Here is a 20,900-nt window from a genome sequence, read left to right as displayed (position 1 = left end):
CCGAGGGATTTTATACAGTTTAACAATTATTCTGATTGAAGAATATCAAGGGAATTACTGTCATTTTTAGTCATCAAGATTATGGATATGTTTTTCATCCTCTGGAATGAGGATGAATGTTCAGAGATGAATATTATTAAGTATGAGTAGGGAGAATCTACAGATTTTAGGGGACTTTCTCCCATTGATTGAACAACTTTCTTAGGGGAAACATGATATCTAATTTTGAAGGACATTATTGATTGGTGACATTTTGTTTGTGAATTGTTTTGTTTCCACTGTTAAACGTACCATGTGATGATAATATCTATGCAAAAAAAACATTGGCCCAGAATTTTGAGAACCCCATCCTTGTAATAACATATTTAAGTTTTTTAAAAAAGTTTTATTTATTAGTGTCACAAGTAGTCTTACATTAACACTTGTATGACGTTACTGTGAAAATCCCCTTGTCACCACACTCCGGCGCCTGTTCGGGTACACTGAGGGAGAATTTAGCATGGCCAATGCACCTAACCAACACGTCTTTCGGGCTGCGGGAGGGAACCGGAGCACCCGGAGGAAACCCAGGCAGACACGGGGAGAACGCACAGACTCCACGTAAACAGTGAGCCAAGCTGAGAATTGAACCCGGGTCCCCGGTGCTGTGAAGCAGCAGTGATAACCACTGTGCCACAACATATTTCTGTAGAAAGGGCCCATTCTGTTGTGCAAATGCAGTCAGATATTATGTTATAAATGAGTTACACCCCCACTTACTTTACAGCATAATTTCCCAGGATATTTGTTCAGCCTCAACCTTTCTTTCATCAAAAAATGTTGTTCAGTTAATTCTGATAGATCTGCACCCCCTGCCAATGGCAAGTTTGCTGAACTAAACCAACTGCGATTGCCGCTGTCTTCCAGATTGTTAAAGACTGGCACTGATGGGCTTTGTAATTTTGACATCTATTATTATTTCATCTCCATTAATTATATTCCACTGTGAGTTTAACCTTTAATTAAATACAGCACTTTCTGGAATCATATGAATCAATTACTTTATATATTAAAAAAATTCTCAGTTCACGCTTGGTTCTTTTTGAAGTCAGATATATTTTGTTTATATCTAGGCAACATAGGATAAAATATTTAAAATCTGGCAACACTGCTGAAGGTGAATTGTGTTTTTGGAATCCACAGGCAGTGCAGCAACAAATCTCAACCCCGAAGACCCATTCATTCATTTTTATTTAATGCATATATTTTAATTAACTGTTGGTGTAAGCAATATGCATAAATATCAGGGATTCAAAAAGGATTCAGTTTTCTGGTTTTAAAGGGCATGCCAGGGAAAACTTGCCATGATTCATCCCTGTTAGTTCCATAACATAGGGATGGTAACAAATCTTTCCAATCAAGATTCACAAAACATATGAGCTGAGGCATCATGCCTAACCTAAGTTTCTACAGATTGATTCTAGCATAAGGAAAGAATTTAAGAAAGGATGAATCCTGCTACTTAAGCTTCAAACCGTTCTCCAGTTATTATTAATGACATGTGAAACTTTACTTCCACTCCAAATATTTATCAAAAACAGCTTACAGACTTTCAGCGTGGCTTTGCCAGCTTAGATAATTCAATATTTTTCTATATTCTATTGGTTTAATTCCATCTCGAGAGTTGATGGACTGCACCCAGGGCGTATCTGCATTGAACATAACCAGTTGTAGTTAGAATCATAGAATCCTTACAGTGCAGAAGGAGGCCATTTGGCCCATGGAACCTCCACTGACAACAATCCCACCCAGGCCCTATCCCCTTAATCCCAAATATTTACCCCACTAGTTCCCCTGACACTAAGGGGCAATTTAGCTGGGCCAATCTACCTAATCTACACATCTTTGGACTGTGGGAGGAAACCCGAGCACCCGGAGGAAACCCACGCGGACACGGGGAGAACGTGCAAACTCCACACAGACAGTTACCTGAGGCCAGAATTGAATCTGTGTTCTTGGCGATGTGAGGGAGCTGTGTTAACCACTGTGCCACCATGCCACCCAATTCGTGACTGGCAGTCCCTTCCAAAGCTGGCATGGGGAATAGCGTTGACCCGAGGTTGAATGATGTTTATTCCATTCTGCAGGCACTCTAGCTGCCATTTGGTCATTTCTTTTGTTCTCTGCGTTTTCCACACCCTCCCTAACTGCTTGTCTCCAGCTGCTTGGTCAGCAGCAAGGATTTCCCGTGCATTGCCTCCAATCCTGATAAGCGTAAAGTCTCAGTCTTCCAGTCGCTTATAGGAATGTATGAATCATAAAAACGACCTTCCTGTAGAATTAACACAATATTTTGAACAGGAGAGGAGGGATTTATTGATCAGTTTGTTGTGTTCTAAAAATGTAGATGTAAGGAAATCTGTAACTGTTAAGGCAACTGTTAGTTTTAAAATAGCTATAGGCCATGAGACTAATGTTTTTCGAGCCTGGCAGATTTCTTGGCAAAAAAAATTAAGTCACTTTTAAGCTTCAAGTTTCAAATAACCCTGCTGTTAAATCCTTTAGCCATAATTCAATTAGGGGTATTACCCATTGGCTGATTCTAATTCACCGCTGTCCTCGCTGTAGCATATTTTAATCCATTCTCTTGAAAATCTTTGTGTAATTTTGCCATTGGAGGATGAGGAAAGACAATATTCTAACTTGAGGCATTCATTGCAATATTGCGATTGCAGTAAATTCCAGTCCATTGTGAAGGATGTGGAACAGTTCTTCTGGCACTTGTGCACTATGCCCTATTTTTAATTTTGCTTTTAGTTTCAGTTGATTAGTTTTGGTAGTTTTTCTCTCGTCACTTCAAGGTACTCCCTCCATAATCCATTCCATGAGTACCAGCTGCATTTTAGGTCAATAAGTCATATAGAAGCCTAGCTCCTGAGTGATGAATGGCTATTTGATCGTAGGCAGCCTCATACTTGAGCCTATCCTTCACCTGTCGTCCGTGCGCAAGTTTCTTGAACAGGGAGGCAATGGCCTAGCGATGTTATCGCTAGACAATTAATCCAGAAACTGTTCTGGGGGACCAGGGTTCAAATCCCACCATGGCAGATGGTGGAATTTGAATTTAACAAAAAATATCTGGAATTAAGAATCTATTGATGACCATGAAACCATGTCGATTGTCAGAAAAATGCATCTGATTCACTCATGGGAAGGAAATCTGCTGTCCTTACCCGGTCTGGCCTGCATGTGACTCCAGAGCAACAGCAATGTGGTTGCCTCTCAACTGCCCTCCAAGGGCAACTAGGGATGGGCAATAAATGCTGGCCAGCCAGCGATGCCCAAATCCCACGAATGAATAAAAAAAACCTGGGCCACAAGATGCTAATGATAGGTTGCGCCTGCCATGTCAACTGAAATCTCTGATTCACCACAGTCCACATGACTCAAATACATGGGTTTTGAAATTGTGTCGGGCTTTCAATGCAGTCTTGCTACAGGTTGGCAAGTTGGATTGGAACGTATCTGCAAGCTCACAAATTGGGTTAGAATCCTGATGTGCCACGTCCGAGCCTTCACTGTGAATTTCTGTTGATTCTTGTTTGAAATAGAACCTCCTCCAACTTTATTCCCTGCAAATGGCTCCTTAGCTCGGAGTTTTCTTAGCTCTGGCCAGGGCTATGAGTGTTAATCAGTACATACGCCAGATGATAGGAGGTGTACCAAACTCCTGAACAGTAGATATGGGACTTGGCTTGGATCACAAAGAACGCAGCCAGCTAGTATACAGGGAAATGTTCCCTGTAAAATTGGAGCTCTGCAGTGTGCAATCAAGCAGTTGGCCAGCATCACTTCTGTTGCCTTTCCCTGCTCTGACAGGTGCCTGAGATGAACCAATATTGGCATAGCTGCCCAACAAGATATTGAAGTGAGGAAATCTCTCCTGACCATGAATACTCTGGCAGCATCAGTGGCAGCGACACATGCCACGATCAAAGGTCTGCAGACTTTCCAGCTGTATTGCACCAAACAAGTCTTTGGGAACTATTCGCTTGAGTACTTTTACACAAATATCAAGTCGGTTTGTTCTGAACTCTGTAATGTTGTGTAGGAATCCAGCCTATAAATGCAAGCCTTCGCCAACGTTTGAGCATGCTTCTTCTTCCGGTGTCTGTCAGGAAAGATCAGAGCAGTGAAAGTTAATGCTCTGACTCTGCACTGAAAATATTTTCAGGGAATTCCTTGTCTTGGTTTAATATAGAATCACATTGTGCCTCATTGTGCGTTCGCTAGCTTTTAGAAAGTGCAATCAATCAATCCCACAATCCTGCAAATTTTCCTTTTGAATTATTTATCCCATTCCCTTCCCAAAAGTACCTAGTGATTTGGCCTTCACCAAGCTTAGAGGCAATGCAGGCCAGATTGTAACAACCCGTTGAGTAAAATAAATCCTCATCTTCCCCACCCACCCAGCTTTTATTTAACTATAACTATAGAAAACCAGTGCAGCTTCGACAACTTATTACAGCTGTCAACAAAACTCCCGGATATGATTTGTAAGCTAAGAGAAGAAACAGGGATAAAAACAGCACTGTGTACCATTATATGAATTATTGATGATGGGTCTGTAGCATTAGAAAGAAAGAAGTTGCATTTATGTTACAGCTTTCATGTCCAGGCTGATGCAAACAGGAAATAAATATATTTGAAGTTCAGTCATTATTTTCATACAAGCAAATGTGGCAGCCAATTTGTACACAAGGCCACAGCAGTGAGGGGTGATCAGGAAATGTGCTTTGATGCTGTTGGGTGAGAGATTAAAGATAAGTTGGCCATGACACTGGAGAATTTCCTTGCTGTTGTTCACATCGTACAGTAAGGCATCTTACAAGCAGCTGAACAGGTAGATGAAGCTTCAGTTTAACCTTTCACCCAAACCTCCAATGAGTAGCACCAATTCATTGAAGTATCATCCACGTTTTGTACTGAGTTCCTTGAATTGAGGCTGGGCCTTGGATCTTTCTGACAAAGGACAGGATGTTACAACTGACCCAAGCTATCACTGGCAATGTTTATAAAATAATATATTCAATTATCTTCTCTCCCTTCATACCCTCTCCTGATTTTTCCCTCGTTTTTAAAAAAATATCCCTTTCCCTCTATTTCTATTTTTCATTCACCACTGCCTCTCATTAGTTGTTGTGAGAAACCAAGAGGAATACGGGGAAATGTCTGCAATCCTTGCAGGCGGGGAGTCGCAATCCTAATCAGACTGAGATCACCGTGCCCCATGTAGCTGAGTCAATTGGCTTCACAACTGTGGAGAGTCCTAGTATGTTGTAGAGTGCTGTAATGTTACTTTAAAGTAAAAGTTAAAGTTTATTTATTGGTCACAAGTAAGGCTTACATTAACACTGCAATGAAGTTACTGTGAAATTCCCCTAGTCGCCACACTCCGGCGCCTGTTCGGGTCAATGCACCCTAACCAGCACGTCTTTCAGAATGTGGGAGGAAACCGGAACACCCGGAGGAAACCCACGCAGACACGGGGAGAATGTGCAAATTCCACAGTGACCCAAGCTGGAAATCGAGCCCGGGTCCCTGGCGCTGTGAGGCAGCAGTGCAACCGTGCCGCCCTACATCACAAATATGGGAACTAAGAGTGGAGTTATATAGTGCTCTAGCAATACAATAATGTAACAGCATAGTTTGTTCGTGGAGTTTCATAGAAGCTAGATAACTCTGTAAAGAGGGAACGCAGAAGTTTCTTCTCCTCCCCAGGTAAGACAAATCAAAGTGTGTTAACGTTTGAACCCTAAGCTAGGAATTCTGAGGCATTTCCCGTTCATACAATATATTGATTTGAATGCAGATGAGCGGTATCCTCTTTATTTAAGTTTTTTCTATGTAGATAGCCACAGTCGGAATGGCAGAATTTGATATCCCATATCTCTCCCGTTTCAGATTGAAATGCTGGAACACAAATATGGAGGCCACTTGGTATCTCGCCGGGCTGCCTGCACCATCCAAACAGCCTTCCGTCAGTACCAACTCAGCAAGAACTTTGAAAAGATTCGGAATTCCTTGCTGGAAAGCCGCATGCCCAGGCGCATTTCTCTGCGGAAGGTCAGGTTGCAGAATGCCGAAAGTTTAATGGAAGGGTATAACTTTGCAGGAATCCCCCTGGTGAGGTCGCCATCCTTGCCCGCCAGCATCAGTGGGGCTCTGACTGAGCTCGAGGACTCCTTCACGGAGCAGGTTAAGTCACTGGCTAAGTCGATCGATGACGCCCTCAGCTCCTGGAGCTTGAAGACAATGTGCTCGCTGCAGGACGGCAGTAGTTACCAATTCACAGAGACTTTCAGCAGCGCCTCAATGCAGGACGGGGCGGCAGGCGAGATTGGGAAAACAGGGCAAGAAAACAGTGATGACAAGCTGGAAGATGGCCTTGCGAGAAGTGGAAGTACACTGATGATGGCTTTCAGGGATGTAACTTTCCACATTGAGAACAAAAATATGTCCGTTTCTTCACTGCTGGAATCTGCATCGGTTGCCATGGCAAACTGTGAGAATGCTACGTCAGAATCTGAGCAGAATGTTGTGGTTGCAAAAAACGACCTGGTTCCAGGGGAGGAGGAGAACAAAGGTTCCCAGAGTTCTTCTTCAGAACAGGAACAGATGATCATTCAAAATAATCATCCTTTCACAGAACTGAATGTCAATATCAACTCAAACGGGGTAGGAGGAGAGTTGGTAGGGCAGAGCCAGCTGGCGATGCAGAACGTCCAAATTGATCATAACAATGGAATCATGCCGGACCATCAGTTAGAATCCAGTCGCTTAGACAACGCAGAACAACTTAGCAGCAGCAGTACAACATCCATCTCGGCTAAGTCTCCATCAGAAGTCTCTTCCAAAGAGGCACTGCATGCTATGATATTGAGCATGCCCAGGTACCACTGTGAGAACCCAAGCAGCTGCAAGTCACCAACACTCTCTACTGACACCATCCGCAAACGTCTCTACCGTATTGGCCTCAATCTTTTTAACGTGTAAGTAAACATCAAAAGCAAAATGCAAGGTTTGAGCTAGAGAAGCACATGATTAATAATATCATCTGGCTCTGAGGGACTCCTCCAGGGCAAGATTTCTACAATCTCCTGATATGGCAATGCTGCCTAAAGAATTGAGTTTTCTCCATTATGATTTGTACTTGGTTGGATACTCCGATGCCGTTGTTTTCCATTTAATTTATGCCTCTGAAATGTACATGTGCTTTCTGACACACCTAAGTCAGTAAGAAGTCTCACAACACCAGGTTAAAGTCCAACAGGTTTATTTGGTAGCAAAAGCCCCTAGCTACCAAATAAACCTGTTGGACTTTAACCTGGTGTTGTGAGACTTCTTACTGTGCTTACCCCAGTCCAACGCCGGCACCTCCACATCAGACCTAAGTCAGACAGGGGTGAAAGGGAAGGGCTTGGGAGTTAGCCTGAGAGCTGTTGGTAGCCTGACAGCAAGTTAATCAAAAGGCTGGAGGACCCAGGGTCTCTCTGATTGACTCTCTGATTCTGCTCCTGTATACTCCCTTCTGCTATGGAAGGAGCCTGTGATGTGCCCATGCTAACATGGGTGTTCAGCAAAATTGGGGTAACTCCCATTGATCTAGTATAGTATGGTGGGGTCAACGACAAGTAAACAGCAATATTGGTTGTCATCCCCGTCCGTGCATTGCCATCCTCCTGTTCCTTTTCCTTTCAATCTTTTTCATTTTTCCATGTGTTTATGCAATGGTGAAAAATGTTAAGTGATATTGATCACAGGCTCCAATCCTACCGGGTATTGTCTTGTTTTCAACCATATATTTTCTGGTAGTTTTATAGCTATAAAACTGCCATGTCTTACTGTTCCTCTCTTAATTTAGCAGAATTTCATGACAATCCCCGAGACAAACATTTAACAATGATATACCACGGAATTTCCCTCTACTGGAAAATGTTTAAATCATAGAAACCCTACAGTGCAGAAACAGGCCATTCGGCCCATCGAGTCTGCACCGACCACAATCCCACCCAGGCCCTACCCCCATATCCCTACACATTTACCCGTGAATCCCTCTAACCTACGCATCTCAGGACACTAAGGGGCAATTTTTAGCATGGCCAATCAACCTAACCTGCACATCTTTGGACTGTGGGAGGAAACCGGAGCACCCGGAGGAAACCCATGCAGACACGAGGAGAATGTGCAAACTCCACATAGACAGTGATCCAAGCCGGGAATCGAACCCAGGTCCCTGTGGAGCTGTGAAGCAGCAGTGCTAACCACTGTGCTACCGTGCCGCCCTAAAAGGGAGATATTTATATTGGTTCTTCTCTGTTGCCTCTTTTGATCACGTTTATAGTTTACAGCTGTTAACAAATGCAAGCATACATTTTTCAAGTACTGCCCTGAGGTGATACCATGGTTACAAAGGCTGAAAGACACCAGTAAGTGTATATCTTGTCTTATAACATCAAAGAGTTACAGGTAATCTGGCAGACCACATTTTTGCTTTTGTGAAAAAATAATGTCTAATATATGAACCCCTGGTGGGTGAACTGCATGCATCTCTTTGATAGAGCAGTGGTACTCTGATTGTAGACAAACTATTCCTGTAAGAATAAGATTGGATGGACAAAGTTTTTTTGCACTGTTCTACTAGAAAGCCCAAACACAATGTACCAAAAAATGACCAGCGGCGTCATTTTAATCTATCCAATTTTGGCTAGTCTTCAGTTGCAAATTATCATAACATTACAGAAGTTGTACCACAAGACACGTAACCATTTCAAATTACCTGATGTGCTGAGCAGTTGCAAAAAGTTTTCCATATGCTTTTGAAGGAGTTATTGTAAACTAACCTCCAGTTTAATTAAATGGTGATAAAATGAAAGAAGATTCACTTTTTTCATCAAACATTGACTGCAGATTCTGCACACTGGACGTATGAATGAATACAAGCATTGTGTCCATACTGGAACTTCAATATAATAGCGCGCAAATCAGATTTTATCCTGCTCTACTGAAGGCTGTACAGAAGTTCTGTGGTGACTTGTCTGAGGAAAATCAGAATAACTTTAAACCAATGCACACATTAGAAAAATAGAACCACATTTTGCATAGTTTTCCATCCACTGATGTCAATGCGAGGAACATGTGGACTTTATGCTGACGGTTTTGCTAGCGGATAAGTCCTGGCTGTTGGCATGCACTTGGAAAATGGTCCCAAACTAGTTTTATCTTGCATCATACTAAGCCTCCATTATTCACTGCTAATTGACTGTCACCATCTATTTGGACTTTGTTTCAATTCACCTTTTAAAACTCCCTTACCACCTGCTCAACATGCAAATAGGTTACCATGGTGCAAAGCAAATAAAAAGATTCATTTGGCAAACAAGTGCATAGTGTTAGTAACATATGCAGAATCCTGGCACAGAAGTACTATTCAGATAGAAAGCAAGTTAATAAAATAAAATATGCAACAAATAGACCTGTCTAATGCAATCAATTTGACATAGCATTACTTAGCGCATGTACAACACAATCATGACCAAGCTGCTATAGTACTAATGACTTATTTTGATAAATAGGTTCCACAAGTACAGTTTTATTTCTAACATTTGGTTATTTTGCTTTTCTTCCTTTTTAAAAAAATGAAAAAAGCAGAGTAATGAAGCAAACTCTGCTACGTATTAGTGTTGTTCTGCTGAAGACAGAGAAGATGGCTCAATCTACAGCAATCTTGGTCACAGAATCTTTCTTTTACTGTTGCACGTTGCTATGCAGCTGATCTAGGTTTAGAGTTTCACTCAACCCAGTAATGCAATTTAAACCTCAATTACAGGAAATTAATTCCAATGGACTATTTTCATGAAATTCATAACCACATTCCTATTGAATGTATTTACAATTTCACTGTGGAAAAACTGGCCAGAGGAACTCATTTATCACCTCATTATGCATAATCAACCAGAACAAATTTCCCCTTTATTTCCCTCATTGTTTGGGGCAGATGTGGACTAATCAGTGGAATAACATTGCAGTCATGTACAGTAAGGAGAGAAAGATGACCAGTGTCAGTTTACTCTATAATAAGCCATCTGAACCTTTCAATTAAAATAAAGTATTGAACCCTAATTCCTTACAGAAACCATCTGATTCCCTCAATTAGAATATGTGCTTGTAGTTACTCTCAACAATTCATTGTACTGTATATTGCCTTAAAAGGAGAATATTTTTGCGATCTGCTATAATAAGCACTTGGGAATACTTATGCCTTGTGGTCAATATACCATCAGGTTTTGCATCTGGAATCAAGTTTTGCAGTGGAATAGAACATTGTTCTTTACCTTCTGGGATCTGGGCTTGAATGCCTGTTGGACGAATGGCATGAATGAATTGCTTCTACTTTTTCAGAGGAAACATGATTGCTCTGATTGGGTACAATAATGTTTATGGTAGAAAATAGAAAATTAATAATGCAAACTCCATTCTCCATCAAATCCATGCTATTTCTAGTCTGAGAGTAATTGATAAAGTAATTGATAGAGTAATACAAAAGGGTTTTACTCTATCTGTTGATGGGCTAATCGGCCTTTTCTTGTTCTATCCTTCATATTAGGCAACACAAATTTAACAATCTAAAGCAAGGGGATCAGGAGTACAATGCATGTAATGCTCTTCAACTTCCCTGTTGTTTTGTCAGATGTACAATCTTTTCTCTTCCCCCCCTCGAATTAATTGTGGCTGATCCTTTCACCTAGCTCCTTTCTGAGTCTTGTAAGCCCCTTGTCGCATAACCTTCCAAGACCTGGTGGTTCTTGTCAAATAGAAACACAAACAAATTTGAGTTGAAAATTGCATTTAGTCACCTTTGAATTTCTACCGAAGGGTGTTCTGGAACTTGTCATTTAGATAACATCATGACAACTATTTTTTTTCCCTCAGGATTTCTTCTCCCATAATCCAAAATTGACTTGGCGAGGAAGTGGAGCATAAACTAGTCTACAATTCTTGGCTATCACAGAGTTTCCAGTAATAGATCTTTAAGTTTTTTTTAGTTCCTACTGTGTTTTGTCAGTGCATCCTGCTTGATGGTCTGTTTAATAATGCATTTCTTGTCATCTCTCCAGCACTAAATGGACTAATGAACACCTTATTCCACAGACTGAGTTTGAAGTGGATTTCTGCCAGTTGAAATGTTCTGCTTCTTTGTCTTCTCCCTTCACTTGTAATTTATGAGACAGTCCAGCAATATTTTTATATTCAATTCAAGCACTGTGACACTGAAGCAAATACTAATGTTTCAGAAACAATGCTACTTAGGTGCCATCCTAGTAGCTTATTAAAATAATAGTTCTTTTTCTGTGAAAGTAAAATTAGTACCAAAATACAAAAAAAAGCTGTTGCCCATTCTTCCTTTATTCTCGTCCTGCAATTATATTTCTTGCATTTCCTTTTGCTTAACTCTTAACTATTATAATGTGTTCCAACTAATTTGGACTTTTCTTCTATTTTAACTTTTTATCTTACCTTGTTTACTCAACCCCTTGGCAACTAGACCTAGATCTGATATCCTAGTAGCAGAAACAGTTAGAAAAGCAAAGTCTTGGATGTAACACCGCCTCTATGCCCTGAACTTGTTTTTTCTTCCTTCCCCTTGCTGGGCATGCTGCCTGCTGCCTCTTTTCCATTCACCCCACTGAGGAGCTGAGGCTTACATCCCTCCAGGCTATCCTTTCATCTACACCTTCTGGCACCATCCTGGTGAAGCCTAGTAGTATTTTCCCAAAACACAGTGGGAAGACCCATTTATGCATGAGCTGTCTCTTCTACTCTTCAGATGTTGTAGCAACACCACCTGGATTTTCCCGCGGCCACTGTCAGTATTCAAAATTCTTGCTGCCGTGGATTCTGCTTGCAATCTGCCATGCATACATACTGACCTGCGATTTAGGGATGAGGTCATGTGGGATTGGTGAATGGGTGACTGTACAACCCTGATCCTGCAGGGCCAGGAATAGGTCAATGAAGCTTTCATTATCCATTTTGATCCAAAACGGCAAGTATTAGGCAGCACGGTGGCATAGTGGTTAGCACCGCTGCCTCACAGTGCCAGGGACCCAGGTTCAATTCCAGCCTTGGGTAACTGTGTGTGGAGTTTACACGTTCTCCCTGTGTCTGCGTGGCTTTCCTCCGGGTGCTCCGGGTTCCTCCCCCAGTCCAAAGATGCGCAGGCTATTTGGATTGGCCATACTACGTTACTCCTTAGGTCCAAAGATATATAGGTTAGGGAGATTAGTGGGGTAAATACATGGGGTTGCAGGGATAAGGCATGCATGGGCCAGGGTAAGATGCTCTTGCGAAGAGTCGGTGCAGACTCGATGGGCCGAATGGCCTCCTCCTGCACTGTAGGGATTCTATGAGGGATTCTATGATTAGGAGTTGGACATAGGGGCTGGCATTAGAGGCAGGTTCAGAAGCAAGCATACAATGGTAAGCTGGGAAGCAGAACATGTTGGAGAGGAGATTGGATAGCAATATGATTGTGCTGTTTAAAGTTAAAGTTTTAAAGTTTATTTATTAGTGTCACAGATACGCTTTATATTAACACTGCGATGAAGTTACTGTGAAAATCCCCTAGTTGCCGCACTCCGGCACCTGTTCGGGTACGCTGAGGAAGAATTTAGCATAGCCATGCACCTAACTGCACATCTTTCAGACTGTGGGAGGAAACCAGAGCATCCGGAGGAAACCCACGCAGGAACAGAGAGAAATTGCAGATTCTGCACAGACAGTGACCCAGGCAGGGAATTGAACAAATGTCCCTGGTGCTGTGAGGCAGCCGTGCTAACCACTGTGACACCTGTCTTTTTGGAATTATTCTTTCATTTAATGGTCCTCAGAAGGACTCTGTTTTAAAGCAACTTTAATTGAGTAAAACATTTAAGCAATAATAATTGTGTGGGAGTTATAACTAAGGACAAGCCATTTAACTGAAGGATAGCGCCTCAAGCTACATTTTTCAATTAAATGCTGTACTTAATTATTACTTACTATGTAGACATAAAGCAGTATTATGATTCAATTTATTTGCTCTTTTTAAGGGGAAAGAACATTCATTTTATAACTTTTGAAAGAAGTAAGCATTAGGGAAAGTGTTTCAGAGACAAGATGTTGGGGCTGGAAGTAGTTTAATGGCATGGTCAGTGAGGACCAGGTTGCTGTTTCAGACTAGACATTTCCATGAGGTGGGGAGGCAGCTCTGTGGTAGAGAAGGCTTTTCAACAGGATTGGAAACAGGTCATTGGGAAGGGGAATAGCTGAGCAAAATGAGAGCTGGTCCTTGAAATCCCCAGGTTCGTTAAGGGACTGAAGAGTCAGGGTAATTCAGCATAATTGAAATCAACTTAACATGATTGAGGACAAACCATCAAGCTGTAGGTTGGTTTGGTGCTGTAGACAGCAGCTCATAGGGTGGGAAACAACTGCATATAATCGGGACAGCTTAGGAAGTTTGGAGCAGCACTTTGAGGTGAACATTGCTCCGTATATTTGTTGGCAGCACTGTGGAGTGGCCATGGAATACCAAAGAACAAAGAACAGTACAGCACAGGAAACAGGCCCTTCGGCCCTCCAAGCCTGTGCCGCTCCTTGGTCCAACTAGACCAATCGTTTGTATCCCTCCATTCCCAGGCTGCTCATGTGACTATCCAGGTAAATCTTAAACGATGTCAGCGTGCCTGCCTCCACCACCCTACTTGGCAGCGCATTCCAGGCCCCCACCACCCTCTGTGTAAAAAACATCCCTCTGATATCTGAGTTATACTTCGCCCCTCTCACCTTGAGCCCGTGAGCCCTCGTGATCGTCACCTCCGACCTGGGAAAAAGCTTCCCACCGTTCACCCTATCTATCCCCTTCATAATCTTGTACACCTCTATTAGATCTCCCCTCATTCTCCGTCTTTCCAGGGAGAACAACCCCAGTTTACCCAATCTCTCCTCATAGCTAAGACCCTCCATACCAGGCAACATCCTGGTAAACCTTCTCTGCCCTCTCTCTAACGCCTCCACGTCCTTCTGGTAGTGCGGCGACCAGAACTGGACGCAGTACTCCAAATGTGGCCTAACCAGTGTTCTATACAGCTGCATCATCAGACTCCAGCTTTTATACTCTATACCCCGTCCTATAAAGGCAAGCATACCATATGCCTTCTTCACCACCACCTCCACCTGTGTTGCCACCTGTGTTGCCACCTTCAAGGATTTGTGGACTTGCACACCTAGGTCCCTCTGTGTTTCTATACTCTTGATGACTCTGCCATTTATTGTATAACTCCTCCCTACATTATTTCTTCCAAAATGCATCACTTCGCATTTATCCGGATTAAACTCCATCTGCCACCTCTCCGCCCAATTTTCCAGCCTATCTATATCCTGCTGTATTGCCCGACAATGCTCTTCGCTATCCGCAAGTCCAGCCATCTTCGTGTCATCCGCAAACTTGCTGATTACACCAGTTACACCTTCTTCCAAATCATTTATATATATCACAAATAGCAGAGGCCCCAGTACAGAGCCCTGCAGAACACCACTGGTCACAGACCTCCAGCCGGAAAAAGACCCTTCGACCACTACCCTCTGTCTCGTATGGCCAAGCCAGTTCTCCACCCATCTAGCCACTTCTCCTTCTATCCCATGAGCCTTAACCTTCTTAACCAACCTGCCATGTGGGACTTTGTCAAATGCCTTACTGAAATCCATATAGACGACGTCCACGGCCCTTCCTTCATCAACCGTTTTTGTCACTTCCTCAAAAAACTCCACCAAATTTGTAAGGCACGACCTCCCTCTTACAAAACCATGCTGTCTGTCACTAATGAGATTGTTCCGTTCTAAATGCACATACATCCTGTCTCTAAGAATCCTCTCCAACAACTTCCCTACCACGGACGTCAAGCTCACCGGCCTATAATTTCCTGGGTTATCCCTGCTACCCTTCTTAAACAACGGGACCACATTCGCTATCCTCCAATCCTCAGGGACCTCACCCGTGTCCAAAGAAGCGACAAAGATTTCCGTCAGAGGCCCAGCAATTTCATCTCTCGTCTCCCTGAGCAGTCGAGGATAGATGCCATCAGGCCCTGGGGCTTTGTCAGTTTTAATGTTCCCTAAAAAACCTAACACTTCCTCTCTTGTAATGGAGATTTTCTCTAACGGGTCAACACCTCCCTCCGAGACACTCCCGGTTAACACGCCCCTCTCCTTCGTGAATACCGATGCAAAGTATTCATTTAGGATCTCCCCTATTCCCTTGGGTTCTAAGCATAATTCCCCTCCTTTGTCCCTGAGAGGTCCGATTTTCTCCCTGACAACTCTTTTGTTCCTAACGTATGAATAGAATGCCTTAGGATTCTCCTTAATCCTGCCTGCCAAGAACATCTCGTGACCTCTTTTTGCCCTTCTAACTCCCCGTTTGAGTTCTTTCCTACTCTCTCTGTATTCCTCCAGAGCTCCATCTGTTTTCAGTTGCCTGGACTTAACGTACGCCTCCCTTTTCATTTTAATCAGATCCTCAATTTCCCTGGTTATCCACGGCTCTCGAATCCTACCTTTCCTATCTTTCCTTTTTACAGGCACATGCCTATCCTGCAGCCTTATCAATAGTTCCTTAAAAGACTCCCACATGCCAGATGCGGACTTACCCTCGAACATCCTCTCCCAATCAACATCCACCAATTCCTGCCTAATCCGGCTATAGTTTGCCTTCCCCCAATTTAGCACCCTGCCCGTAGGACAGCACTCATCCTTGTCCATTACTATCCTAAAGTTAACAGAGTTGTGGTCACTATTTGCTATGTTCCCCTACAGAAACTTTGACGACCTGACCGGGCTCATTTCCCAGAACTAGGTCCAGTATAGCCCCCTCTCTAGTCGGGCTATCTACATACTGTTCCATACATACTAGTTATAACAACTGGCATTAACAAAGAAGCATGGGAAGTTATACCTAAACAGTAGTTAGCACTGCTGTCTCACCGCGCCAGGGAGGTGGGTTCAATTCTGACCTCGGGTGACTGTGTGGAGTTTACATTTTCTCCCCGTGTCTGCATGCGTTTCTTCCAGGTGCTCCGGTTTCCTCCCACAGTCTAAAGATGTGCGGGTTAGGTTGGTTGACCACGTTCAATCGCCTGTCAGTGTTGGGGGATTGGGAGGGTAAATATGTGGGGTTACAGGGATAGGGCCTGGGTGGGATTGTTGTCGGTACAGGCACAATGGGCCGAATGGCCTCCTTCTGCACTGCAGGGACTCTATGAATGTAACCTCATCTATACAATAGAATAGAAACTATGCTGCTAAATTTGCTGTTGTGGTATGAGAACACCACAGTGCAGGTTACAAAATGGGGTCTTAAAAGTAAATTGAACTCTGCCGATTTCAATTAATATGTGTAATGGGTTTCACTGACACACAGCTGTGCATCTAAGAAAGGTAATCTACAACAGAACTGGGTGCACCAATGGAGTAGTTAACTATGCAGTTGCCTTGAAATTGGATGTTTATGCACCCCTATCTGAGAAGGTGCAAGTGACTTTTCATCACTGGGCATTATTGCCCCAAATGTTCCGGTCAGTGTGGATGCTGAATGCAGTGTTGCTGCCCAACAAGATTTTTGCCACCCAAGCCTTGCACAATTTTACAGCCTTATCTTCCAATCCCAGCTGAAGCATCGAAGGTTCAGCACAGGCATTCAAAGAGAAGATCCATGGGCACAGGAAGAGAAGGGAAGATGCCTTTTATTTTCACAACATTCGGGCCATATTCAGGTCAATCTTTTGAGGCCCAAGTCTTTCAGAGATGGGGTGTGTGGGCGGTTGTGGTGCTCAGGTGAGTTGTGCTGACTAACTACTGTGTTAGACTAGATATTAACCAACATAACGTTTCCAGAGTAGGTACCCAGGTAAAACTTGGCCCAAATCACAATGCTGGGCTCAGTGTAAACTTCCAAGGTAATATGCTGTGTATGTCTGTGCGTCAGGGCTTTTGTAGGATCCTGACATGCACCCCTCAACTTATGTCCAATTTCTGATGACCCAGCTGCTGGAAGATTTGGGCCTAATGAACTTAACCTTGGGCAGCTTCATTACGTTTCTCAAAGAATGTTAGTCTACAGCACTGAATGTTCTACAAGTTTGTTAGTAATTTCTGTAGTAAGAAGTTTAACAACACCAGGTTAAAGTCCAACAGGTTTATTTGGTAGCAAAAGCCACACAAGCTTTCGAGGCTCTGAGCCCCTTCTTCAGGTGAGTGGGAATTCTGTTCACAAACAGAACTTATAAGACACAGACTCAATTTACATGAATAATGGTTGGAATGCGAATACTTACAACTAATCCAGTCTTTAAGAAACAAAACAATGGGAGTGGGGAGAGCATCAAGACAGGCTAAAAAGATGTGTATTGTCTCCAGACAAGACAGCCAGTGAAACTCTGCAGGTCCACGCAACTGTGGGAGTTACAAATAGTGTGACATAAATTCTGATTCTAGGATCGCATGATAAAGACTCAGGAGGAAAAAAGCAGAAATATTTATGTGAAATAGTGTGACATAAACCCAATATCCCGGTTGAGGCCGTCCTTGTGTGTGCGGAACCTGGCTATCAGTTTCTGCTCCGCGACTCTGCGCTGTCGTGTGTCGCGAAGGCCGCCTTGGAGAACGCTTACCCGAATATCAGAGGCCGAATGCCCGTGACCGCTGAAGTGCTCCCCAACAGGAAGAGAACAGTCTTGCCTGGTGATTGTCGAGCGGTGTTCATTCATCCGTTGTCGCAGCGTCTGCATAGTTTCCCCAATGTACCATGCCTCGGGACATCCTTTCTTGCAGCGTATCAGGTAGACAACGTTGGCCGAGTTGCAAGAGTATGTACCGTGTACCTGGTGGATGGTGTTCTCACGTGAGATGATGGCATCTGTGTCGATGATCCGGCACGTCTTGCAGAGGTTGCTGTGGCAGGGTTGTGTGGTGTCTTGGTCACTGTTCTCCTGAAGGCTGGGTAGTTTGCTGCGGACAATGGTCTGTTTGAGGTTGTGCGGTTGTTTGAAGGCAAGAAGTGGGGGTGTGGGGATGGCCTTGGTGAGATGTTCGTCTTCATCAATGACATGTTGAAGGCTCCGGAGGAGATGCCGTAGCTTCTCCGCTCCGGGGAAGTACTGGACAACGAAGGGTACTCTGTCCACTGTGTCCCGTGTTTGTCTTCTGAGGAGGTCGGTGCGGTTTTTCGCTGTGGCGCGTTGGAACTGTTGATCAATGAGTCTAGCGCCATATCCTGTTCTTATTGCCTTCAAACAACCGCACAACCTCAAACAGACCATTGTCCGCAGCAAACTACCCAGCCTTCAGGAGAACAGTGACCAAGACACCACACAACCCTGCCACAGCAACCTCTGCAAGACGTGCCGGATCATCGACACAGATGCCATCATCTCACGTGAGAACACCATCCACCAGGTACACGGTACATACTCTTGCAACTCGGCCAACGTTGTCTACCTGATACGCTGCAAGAAAGGATGTCCCGAGGCATGGTACATTGGGGAAACTATGCAGACGCTGCGACAACGGATGAATGAACACCACTCGACAATCACCAGGCAAGACTGTTCTCTTCCTGTTGGGGAGCACTTCAGCGGTCACGGGCATTCGGCCTCTGATATTCGGGTAAGCGTTCTCCAAGGCGGCCTTCGCGACACACGACAGCGCAGAGTCGCGGAGCAGAAACTGATAGCCAGGTTCCGCACACACAAGGACGGCCTCAACCGGGATATTGGGTTTATGTCACACTATTTCACATAAATATTTCTGCTTTTTTCCTCCTGAGTCTTTATCATGCGATCCTAGAATCAGAATTTATGTCACACTATTTGTAACTCCCACAGTTGCGTGGACCTGCAGAGTTTCACTGGCTGTCTTGTCTGGAGACAATACACATCTTTTTAGCCTGTCTTGATGCTCTCCCCACTCCCATTGTTTTGTTTCTTAAAGACTGGATTAGTTGTAAGTATTCGCATTCCAACCATTATTCATGTAAATTGAGTCTGTGTCTTATAAGTTCTGTTTGTGAACAGAATTCCCACTCACCTGAAGAAGGGGCTCAGAGCCTCGAAAGCTTGTGTGGCTTTTGCTACCAAATAAACCTGTTGGACTTTAACCTGGTGTTGTTAAACTTCTTACTGTGTTTACCCCAGTCCAACGCCGGCATCTCCACATCAGTAATTTCTGTAAACAGTGTTATGTCTCTTATTTTCTTCTCTTATCTGAGTCTATCTATGTCCCACAAACAAAGAGGATGTGCTTAAGATTTATTCCCAGGGCTCTGCCAGCAGTGGTCTCAGAAGGGTCAAGCGATAACAATCTGGGTTGATAATGCAATATTAGGTGCCCATTTTACTGGTGCTCATGAAGTGGCAACTCCACATGTTATTGAATTGGTAAGCCTGGGGCTTAACTGTGTTTGATGTGTTCCAATGCAGGTAGCATGATGCTGACAATGAAAGGCGGCAAACATGTGTGCACACATCTCATGAAAAGCATGGAACTCATCTGAATGAGGTCTAAGCACTATAAAACTTGCTGGGCTGTTCTTCAGCTGCTGGGCACCAGGAATGAATGTGGACCATTGGGCCTTAAAAACTGATTTTTGTTCGGCGCTGACTTTCTTCACTTGCCCTCGGAAGAGTCTTTCCAAGATGCAAGAACCGACAATGATTTACGTAATGCTGATGCAGGGAATCCTCCCTCCTGATCCGGAGCATCCTGTAAAAGTGCCATCAAATTATGCTGGTGAGCTGACCTTGCCCTATGGAGTCAGGCCAACCTGTTTGGGATCACCCAATGAGCCACTCTGTGTTTCATTGTCGGGAAGCAATTGCTATCTGGTTATGGACAATCACAGCCACAAATATGTCGATTGTGGGGAAATCGCTTTTAAATGGCAGTGTTGTTCTTCGAGGTGGTGCACCATGTTCAAGAAATTGAACTGAAATGGTAGATTGTGAGTGCTTTGCATTTCCTTATTTAGAAAAGTGTGATTTGTCCCCAAGTGGGCACCTAATATTTGTAATTCTCTACTGTCAGGGGGCGAGGGGGTATCAGTGTCAGTTTGACCCCAGTAAGATGTCTCAGGGGTGGGAAAGCATCAGGCAGTTGATCTGATGTGCTTCTTTTCTCATTTTACTCCCAGACCCACCTCCTACTGGGCCTCCCCAGGACTGGGAAAATAGAGTATTTTGTGTGCCAGTCATTATATTCATAAAGAGGTTCACACCTCAGGCTGAATTTTGCCAGCCCTCAAGGGGTGTGTTGGGAGGCAAGAGAAGGTGAGGTGAATTGGTTGCCATTCTGGCGTTCTGCAAGCAGCAGGGAAGATGAAGAACAGCCCTCCTCATAAGAGGCCAATTGTGCCATTTAAGTGGCCAATTAAGGGCCTCTGGCTTTTGCCACTGGCATTTTATCAGTGGAAAGTTAGTCTTCCACTATATAGGAAGACTGCCTAGTGAAGCCTGACAACTTGTAGGCTTGGGCAGCAGGACAGGGGGAGGGGGTGCCTCCTGATCAGCCACTTTGTGACCCAGAGAGGGTTCCCCTGGCTGCACCCCTCCCTCCCATGTCCTCAAAATCTCATCCCAATGCTGGGGCTTGCCTGACTTACCCCGGCAATCCCCGACCCCAATTGTCTTGTCCTGAGGGCACTACTATCACAGCACCCTCTCAGCTGAATGCAATTCCAGCAGTGGCTACTGCTCCTGGTGGCACTGAAGAGCTGCCAGCCCTCATTTTGGCCAACAGTATCCTGGGGCAAACTTCCGTCTTTTAAATAG

The 20,900-nt window shown here is 43.9% G+C and overlaps 1 protein-coding gene across 1 annotated transcript in view; it reads left to right on the top strand.

Annotated features, from left to right (window-relative positions):
* The window catches only part of iqsec3a (IQ motif and Sec7 domain ArfGEF 3a), a 237,961-nt gene that overhangs the window by 87,897 nt on the left and 129,164 nt on the right, over positions 1-20,900 (top strand). Inside the window, exon 3 of the mRNA XM_078220002.1 lies at positions 5,944-7,031. Within this exon, the coding sequence (XP_078076128.1) occupies positions 5,944-7,031 (1,088 nt within the window). The remainder of the gene's footprint in view (positions 1-5,943; positions 7,032-20,900) is intronic.

This window comes from Mustelus asterias, chromosome 9, assembly GCF_964213995.1.
Source record: "Mustelus asterias chromosome 9, sMusAst1.hap1.1, whole genome shotgun sequence".
Classification (NCBI taxonomy): Eukaryota; Metazoa; Chordata; class Chondrichthyes; order Carcharhiniformes; family Triakidae; genus Mustelus; species Mustelus asterias.
This window is presented reverse-complemented; position numbering and strand designations above follow the sequence as displayed.